At 34.6% G+C, this 9,493-nt stretch overlaps 1 protein-coding gene across 1 annotated transcript; it reads right to left on the bottom strand.

The window, feature by feature from the left end:
• Positions 1-331: 331 nt before the first annotated feature.
• On the bottom strand, positions 332-5,002 carry LOC129312539 (PAP-specific phosphatase HAL2-like). The gene is made up of 3 exons (XM_054955194.1): positions 4,513-5,002; positions 2,622-3,309; positions 332-1,084 (listed from the first exon to the last, which is right to left on the bottom strand). Exons 1-3 carry the CDS (start codon positions 4,664-4,666, stop codon positions 781-783), a joined length of 1,146 nt encoding a protein of 381 aa, XP_054811169.1. The 5' UTR covers positions 4,667-5,002; the 3' UTR covers positions 332-780.
• Between the last annotated feature and the right edge of the window lie 4,491 nt (positions 5,003-9,493).

Below are 9,493 nucleotides of genomic sequence, written 5' to 3'. Positions count from 1 at the left end.
AAATGAGAAATATGAGCGGTGAAAATTCCAAGAGCTCTTAACAAAGCCAAAACTCTCAGATAAAAGAGGAAACATATTTTATCGATTAATAAAAGGACTTCCACAATGAGAAGTTGGTACTTGATTAAACAATAGGCTACCAAACTATATGAGAACAAAAGAAGAATATGAAACAAAATTTTGGGGGCCCAACAACAGGTATTGCTACTTCGCACTGTCACATATGTTTGGTCTCAAATCTGGGGAACTATTTTCCGGCCATCAAATCTGTGGATTTAAATGTGAAGAAAATTCTATACACCAGACCTCAAGAGTCAAAGATCTTGCTAAGTAAGCTCATGGAACAATCATATGTTGAACTTTCTCTCGCTCATTTTTAAGGAATTGTAATGCAATGGTAATGTATTACTTCTAACTTCTCATTAATTGGTAAAACTACACCCAACAAAAGATAAACAATCCAGAATATGAACCAGATTACCTCTTCTTCTTTTTGTACCTGTAACCAGATTACCTCAGTACCAGAGTTCTACGACTCAGATACATTGGAAAAGGACTAATTAAGCTAATGAAGACTGATCCTAGTCCACTGATAAGGAAATGGCTTGTATCTCATATGTCAAAAGAGTGAGTATAGATCCCACTGATAACATGAAGACTTTATTGGTGAATAATCTATATATACCTGTGTAGATGCCATAAGACTTGCTCTCGTCATTGGTGAATCCCTATGACAGAACTCAGTTGAACCTTGTTATAATCAAACAAAATAATTAGGACTCATAAATTTGAGGAGTCCCAACTAGCATAAACAGCTGCAATGAACTTCTCATGGAGAGTGACCCCAGAACATGCAATAATGCCTCGGTCAAGTCCTTCTAAGTACATTCCCTTTGAGAAGTCCAGAAGACGCCCTCCAGCGTCAGTCACCACACCACCAGCCTCTTCTACTATTACAACCCCAGCAGCATGGTCCCATATCTTCTCCTTGTAACCTGACTTTGCAAATTTCATGAATATCTCAGCATCTCCTCGAGCTATTGCTGCATATTTCACCATGCTGTGCACCCGCATTGGCTGTTTCCTGCCATCAAAACGCATAAAACAAAGATAAGAAATACCTTTGGGACATTTGTCACTCGGAATACCATGAGATTGATGAAAAGATAGAGGGAAAAGAATAAAACTTTGCGGATAAAAAAATATTGCCAATACAAAGGGATAGGTAACGATTGTAAGAGTACAGTAAACATTGCACACCTCGTTTTGTTACTTCCTATTATTTACACCAAACAGGCCATTAATGTTTCTGAGTCTTTAAATGGTCGCTCTTGAATTTCCCCCCTTCTTGGTGCCTTACAGGAAATTGCAGGTAACGTAGAGTCTCAGGACAAAACATGAATTTTACAAGTGTTAGCTATGGGATTCTTCAATGACACATAACTTAAAGGTCTAAGGGGGGAAAACAATTCACATGACATGTTTACCAGCGAACCTCATAACATATTTTGAACCTCTACTCTATAAAAGTAAAACTACAACTGCTGTTCCAAATGCTAGTTCTTAAAAGACAAAGTAGCAGTCATAAACTATATACTGAGTTTTGAAAGAGATGACCTAATCACAAGGACTTGTTGAAGAGGGGACTTGAATATAAGACTCTTTACCGATTAGTAAGCGTAATTCCCAACATCCATTAGGAATTCATTCACAAATCCCAAATCTATGCCAATTTCACAAGGGTTGATGATCAACTATTTGTTGCAGTGCCACTGATTGTGTAACTACTTCCTGGAAGTTAGACCCTCATGAAACGAGCAACATACTAAAATCTCAACGAAATTAAGATGCCTGGGCCATGATTCTTTCCATATTATCTTTTCAAGGAAACACATCAAGAGTTAAACCTGAGCCATACTACCATTGACAGATTAAAAATTAAGTCATAATTTTTAACACTTTCTTTAGGGAAAAATGTAGAGCAAAGATTAATCAGTGGCATCCAAAGAGAAATGCAGCACCACCAATTTCTCACAACTCTTATTAGGCTGCCTATCCGTTTTGGACCATTCACCCCATTCCACTTTAGAAAGATTACCACCTGGGTTCACAAAAGAAAGTTGTATGATTAACATGGTAAGAAAAAAGTAAATACCTGTTTAGTCTGTTTAGAGGTGAAGATATGGCTGCTTACAATGTTACAATACAGACCTTTCAAGCTCCATATTTTCTTAATCTATGAAAATAGGCTAATTAGGAAGTAGTGAGGCATGAGAGTTCAGCTAGCATTTCCCATGTGGATATTGTCCAGGAAGAACCTAGAATTCCAATTAAAGAAACAAAAATCACAATTCCTAGCTTCGTTTTTATTCTCTTCTCTTATACTAACATCCTATAGTTACTAGTTGATATGAAACACATAAAGAAATCAAAATTGTACCTCTTAGCAGTAGCTCTTAAATATTTAACCTTTTAAGCATGTTTCCACTTTCCATTCCAATGTAGACGGCACTAGTGTGAGTGTGAGTGTGAGTGTGTGTGTAAAGATTATTTTCATCCATTCAGATGGATGAATTACCTTTAAATGTTAATTCATTAGAAAAGAAACAGAAAATTTATACCTAAGTCCCACGCTATGAGCAAGTCCAGCTGTGAAGGAATGGTTGGAGTTTGCTCTTTCCACTGGTTCACATAGAGTTGCTAATGCTGGATCATCTACGGAAGAAACCTGAATAAGTCGAGCACAATTTGGCCATTCTAAAATCTTATCTCCAGCAATTAATGGCTGCAACCATGCCTTGCCACTACCTTTACTAGCATACAATACACACCCTTTTCCCCATGCATCTGGAATAGTTGAAGCAAAATTTGAGTTGGTTTGATGATTCTGGTATTCATAATTGAGCCATTCTGTCTTCACTGGGTAGTTAGGACACCCAAGAACTCCGAGAACAACTTTTCCGTCCTCAATCAGAGCTAAGGCCACAGCATACTGACCCCCACATACAAACCCTATTGTGCCATCAACAGGGTCAAGAACCCAATGTCTTCCACTGGGTCCTCCAGTTGAGTTGCAACGCCTAATGGCCTCAAGAACTTCTGTAGTCCCAAGAGCTGTCTCTGGACTTTGAAGACCGTACTTGGGTGCAGAGGCTAAAGATTCATTGACAGTGCCCACTACTGCTGCCAGCAGACCTGCTGAAGCATCTTTGGAGATAATTTCTGTATCTTCTTCAGCAACGATTGACACGTTCTTACTCCCAAAAATTTCTGATAGGAACCAACTGATGGTTGCTTGAACACTCAAGTCTTCTCAAGCAAATACATTAACAGCAATAACCAGTCAATAAACTTATCTTTTTTAAGGCAACATCCAGTCAGTTAACTTAAACGCACCATTTCAACCAAGGAAAAAGGGAAAATAAAAACGTAAAGCATCATATACAAACATGCAACCAAGCATAATATGATGTATACCATGAGTAATAGAGAATAATATTCCCTTTTCAGTAATCAGAAAAGAGGAGGAAATAGAAAATGTAATATACACTATGCTTCGAAGCCAAATTGGCAGTAAGCAATAAACCTCCTGAGTTCCAACCTTCACTAAAAATCCAAAAGTTTCAACCCCAGATCTTCTTGAGATAAACTTCAAGATAATAGATTTAAGGCAGTCTGGAAGTTTACAACTTGAAAATGATCCACAATGAACCTCACCAATACCAAAAACTCTAGACATTGATTTAGCATAATTTTAATTTATATTCTTCCCTAAAAGAAGATCAAGAGCCATCAACATTTAATTGCAATTGCTACTGCATATCAGCTTTGACATCAATAAAATTCATGTTGTGGTATTCAAATTATGTAAACCGCATACTGTTCTTCAACTTTGATATTATTTTTTAGGCAGTTTGAAAGTCTCCTTTATTATTTACATGTCACTTAAAACTTTCCTTAAATTTTTTATCCAATTTAAGGAAAGAATACCCCAAGTAAGTCTACCTCAACACACGACATATTTAAGTGATATTATGTCCCAAACTGTACTTCATTTCCGGCAACTACGAACTAACACCAATAATACTATCCCCATTGATAGCACAAGGCGGAGAAGTTCCACAACAATGCAACAGAAAAAGGATTGAATCAAATAATCCAAACTCGTAAAGGAACAACCTTGCACTTTTAGCCAGCACTTTCAGGGAAACTATTCAAGCTGCATTATCAACTGAAGACTTGAAGGAAAATATTTCATTTCAAACTGCATTTCCCAAATCGAAACTGTGCTATTGAAATAAATGGGAGGAAGGAATTTTCCGAATCCATATGAATCCAGCTAACCAAAAACCACAAATAAGTTTTCCTACCGACAATGACACCAATGCAGATATTGCCAAACCAAGAAACCGAAAAAATCAAACCCAACAGGAATTACGTGATTATGATTCACAGCTTCATAACTGCATAATTGGGAAAACAGATATGGAAGATGGGTTTCAATGCAAATACCAGCAACAGTCACAGGAGAATCATCGTCCTTGGAAATAACGTGATCATCGCTCGCAGAAAGAAGCCGCTCCTGCACTCTCTCACAAAGAGCACACGCCACATGGACCACTCTGACAGCCACCTCCAATTCCTTCGCGTACTTTTCCCTCTCCATGGTGAACCAGAGGAAAGAAAATCACAAGCCTCTCAACAACCCGGCTTCAAAATCAAACAATCCTGACTCATGTGCCCCGAAAATCAGAAGAAAGCGAATCTCCTACATGACGGGAGATTGGCTCCGCAAAACTTGTAGAATCGAAAGCATCGGAAGACTGAGCGGGTCTTGGGAAGTACAATGGCATTCCCGACGGAATGAAATAGGATGTGCGTCGGAATCAAACAAAAGACGACGGAAACGAAGAGTATCACCAGTAACTAAGCAGTCCGGAGGCAGAGAGCTTGGGGAGGAAGAAGATCGCTTCGCCGGGCCTTCCGTCACATTCCTCTCGCACTTTTTCTTTTTTCTGTTTATTTTTTATGGTATAAAAAAATGTGATAATGCTGCGCGGGCCACAAAATAACAATTTTTATACTGACAGTCCCTTTCTGTTTTTTTTTTTGCAAAAATAAATTGAGAATAAAATAAATCCAAATTCCCCCTTCCAAATCCATCCCTTAGAATTAAAAAAAGCTTTTAAAAAAATATTAAAATTATTTTTTATAGCAAGTGAGGTTTTAGACCCTCCAAGCACTCCAAGTGTACGGGGGAGGTGGGAAAAAGGTAAAAATTCATTGTTTTTAAAATCGGACCGGACCGGCCGGTCTGACCGGTGAATCGATGACCCGGCCTGTGTCCGGTTTGATTTTTCTTTTTATTATAATTTAAGTTAACCGGGTGACTCAGGATTAACTCGGATTAACCCGCCCAACCCCTTGGTTCAGGCGGGTTGGGCGGGTTGAAATTTAAAAAAAAAATTAATAATGATTAACCAAGATGTATATTTATTTTTGACATGATAATGATTAATGATAGGTCAATAGGAGTCATAGGGTAAAAAAAATCATACTTTTGTCAGATGAGGGGACGGAAGAAGCAAAAAGAAATCAAAAAGTATAAATATATATTATATTATATTATTTTTTAATTTGAATTATTTAATTAAATAATTTTTAAAATATATCACTTTTATTTATTATCTTTTATTTTAAAATAAATTTTTATTTCTATTATTTTAACTCATTGAAATTTTTTTATCATTTAGTTAACCTTATTTTAAAAAAATATAGAAATGTTGTTATACTTTATTATTGTTAGAATTATTGTTATATGTTATATGAGATATTAAGACTTGGATATGTATGAACGTGTTGAGAATTAATATATTTTTTATTTAAATTATATTATTTTATTATGACCGGTCTGACTTCGATTTGACCCTCGCTTGAACCCATGACCCCTGAGTTTAGCCGGTTCAATGACCGGTCCGGTTTTCAGTACCTTGTAAAAATCACATGTTATTATCCAAAAAAGGTCTAATGTGCTAGATGACTTTGATGTAATTACATGTTAGTGTTCAAGAATCATGGTTTAATTTAAGTCATGAGTTTGTTTAAAAAAGTACAACTAATGACCCGAGACAATAAAAACTGACCTAAGTCACAAGTAAATTGTTTTTAAATGATATATAATTGGGACCATAATTATAAAAACTAGATCCCAAGTTCCATTATGTTACATTTAGTTTGAAATCGATAACAATAATAAACCTTATCACATTATGCTACATTTAGTTGAGAAATTGTCTTATATTATTTACCACATATAAACTCAAACAATCAACTGGTTTACGTATTTTGATAGTGATGTTGTCAATCTAGAGTAATTTTATATTTTATATATTAGTACTTCCAAACACTTATATTTCTCTCTTATTTCATTGACAATTATTATTATATCTACATCACATAGGCTATAACTTATGAATAGAATTCAATAAATAATAATAATTTTTTTAAAAAAAGTGACATGTATCAACGAGCATTGAAATAGCAGAATCAATTAATTTTATGATATATATATCATATTATGTTACTCATATTTAATTTATAAAAGGTAACACTATCTATATTCAAAAAATAAATGCTATGATTTTGTTTTCAGCCGAGAAGAGTTCACATATGTGATACAACCCTCACAAGGTTTAGCTGAGTTAGATTTTGTGGGCTTACCAGAATCTGGACATACTTCTAAGATTAAAGTGCACTTATAGGAGTATTTATATATAATCCACTAATAAAGCCTTCACATTATCACACCTCAAAAATAGAAGGTGACCGGCACCGGTGTGAACCACTCACACATTCTTATAAGCCTCAAAATGAATATTTATTCCATTTTATAAAAGAAAAGAACAAAATTTAATCAAATCACATGAGAATTAAAATAACTCCTTTAAACTCTTTATCATAAGAAAGTGTTGACGTTTTTGTAGAAATTTCGGCAAAACCTCTCCTGTAACTAGGATCTCCCGAAAATTCTACAACAAAATTTTTTTACAGATAATAGTATACATCAGGAGCGTAACTCCTTCCAGCTAGCAACTAATATACAAATAAAAAATAAGGTTTATCAATAACCTATGTGGAGCATCTACTCTTTCTTTCAAATAAAAAAGACATACAAATTCTATATTATATTAAAAGCAACAATACCAATCAAAATGTCCACCCACTGTAGCTAGTTGCCCTTTGGAGGTCGATAGTGGGATCAGTGTTAGCTAACAAATTGAGGCCAAAATAATTTTTCAGTGAATATAATTCCCATGTTAAAATTTTTAAAATTTAAATCAACAATATCTAATAATAGTGTCAGCTAATTAAAAGTAATTCTACCAAAATTTATAAGCATGTAAGTCATAACCATGTTTGTAAAATAAGAGTAAATTGAAAATTTATGTTATCATACTTAAAGAAAATAATCTGCTCACATATAACTCAAAGTGATACAATTTGCTAGCCAAAATGTAAATTTCAAAAATACATATTAATCAACATTTAAGATCTTGAGAACTCAACAGAACAAGTTACAAATATGGACACATAGTCCGCAAGGGTAAATAACCAAACACGGCTTATGCCACGAAAACAAATGTGGACATACCAGTCCACGAGGGTAAATAACCAAATGCAACCAAAGCTACGAAATGAACATGAACATACAACCCACGAGGGTAAGTAACCAAATGTGGCTTAGGCCACGAAATCAAACGCAGGTACAAAGCCCACGAATACCAAACGTGAGAATAAAACTCACGAAACAAACTAGCTAGTGTTTAACCACAGCGTGCTACGGGCTAACGAAACTGTTGTTAGCAGCAGTGTTTTGTATAGAGTCCTCTTGAAAATCCCGTTTCAAACATGCGAGAGAAATAATTATTTTTGAAATTAAATTTTCATTCTTATGATCAAATTCGCATGAATTGCTTCAAATATATGAAACTTGCCAAATTGATACATCATAGCGAATGTACAAACTTGCACTAATCATGTAACCAAGAAATTTTAAAATTTAATAAATAAAGGTGCCTTCATCAACATTAGAAATATATATTTCTTAAAAAAAAATGCACAAATCATAATATAACTATCCTTCATCATTGTTTCAAAATTTCTAAAACTAACATAATTCATAAAAATAAAATATTTCAATAAAAGATTTTTAATAAATAATTATAAGGAATACTATTCACTTACCCGTTACAGTTACAAATCTTCAAAATATATATATATTTTCCTTTCTTCAATTTCTATCAGGATTCTCTTCTTCTACACGTCCTATAAAGACATAAAATTTCATGATTACATTTCTTTGAAGTGTATAAATTCATTCATAATTCCATACCTTTCATATTCATATTTCTTCTATCTGATACTCTTTCGAACACTTATAGTTATATTTTCCCAAGCTAAGGCTACTCTTTTCTTTCAAACTTCAGCTTCCATACATAATCCTAAAAACCAACAAAATTTCATACACTAAAAATCAAGTTTAATTTCTCTTACAACCATTGTGACAACCATCTCATAAGCACAAATTTCAAGTTTCACACTTGAGCTCTTTCTCTTTTAATCTATTATAACCATTATTCTAAACTAACTAACTCAATAATTCAATTTAACTTGGATATTTTGAACCATATATAGATCATTATTAGGCTTCATGATATATATTTTTCCAAGCTCCCTTAAATTTCTTCCTTTTTCCATGTTTCGCACAGTAGCAAGACCAAAGATTTATAATTATCTTTATACCATCTCAGCCACTCATACACATAGATTTACGAAAGAAGGAAGAGATTGAAGCTTCTAACCTTAAATGAATCAACACGCACGGACAGAGGAAGGAAAACAATTCTGAACAGTGAAGAAGAAGAGCTACCGCCATGAATGAAGAAAAAGAGTAAGCTTACCAATAATCCAAAAACAAACTAAAAAGAAGAGATCTTAGCTCACCTAGACCATTTATACCCATATAAATAACAAGATAAGAGAAAGAGAGATTTTTCATACTTGAATCAGCAACAGAGGAGGACGAACAATAGCAACTCGTGAACAAAATCACAACTGAGGGGAACGGTGGAGCACAGCATCGACGACGACCACACAAACGACAGTGCCAGCTTCGATGGAGGAGGAAGAAGATGGTGATTAGTGAGAGGTAGAGCAAAAAGGTCGGTGCTTCCCAGCTCTCTCTCTGCTCCAGATTTATCGAGAAAGAAGGAAGAAAGAGTTTAAAAACTCTGATGGAACTAAGGGTAGTTTGGTAATTTTGCATAGCCAGAAAAAGAAAAATTTAACTCTTCTTTTGGTCTCTTCCAGATTCAAACTAGGGACCTAATGTATAAAGACTTGCTCAGCTGCCACTAGACCAAGTCTCTAACCTGTTATATTTATCCTAAGAACCAATATAAAAATACTTTAAGCAAGTTAACCTATCTATTAA

This window comes from Prosopis cineraria, unplaced genomic scaffold (genome assembly GCF_029017545.1).
Source record: "Prosopis cineraria cultivar Desert tree isolate PC_DT_omini unplaced genomic scaffold, ASM2901754v1 PC6, whole genome shotgun sequence".
NCBI lineage: Eukaryota > Viridiplantae > Streptophyta > Magnoliopsida > Fabales > Fabaceae > Prosopis > Prosopis cineraria.
Note: the sequence above shows the minus strand (reverse complement) of the source record. Positions and strands in the feature narration are given on the sequence as shown.

What these genes read in the sequence shown, in the direction of transcription:
- LOC129312539 (XM_054955194.1), bottom strand. Translation starts at nt 4,666, where the DNA reads ATGGAGAGGGAAAAGTACGCGAAGGAATTGGAGGTGGCTGTCAGAGTG. An exon ending in TTCTCCTGTGACTGTTGCTG is followed by an intron (nt 3,310 to 4,512) that starts GTATTTGCATTG and finishes TTGCTTGAGAAG; the next exon opens with ACTTGAGTGTTCAAGCAACC. An exon ending in GCTCATAGCGTGGGACTTAG is followed by an intron (nt 1,085 to 2,621) that starts GTATAAATTTTC and finishes TTTTGATGGCAG; the next exon opens with GAAACAGCCAATGCGGGTGC.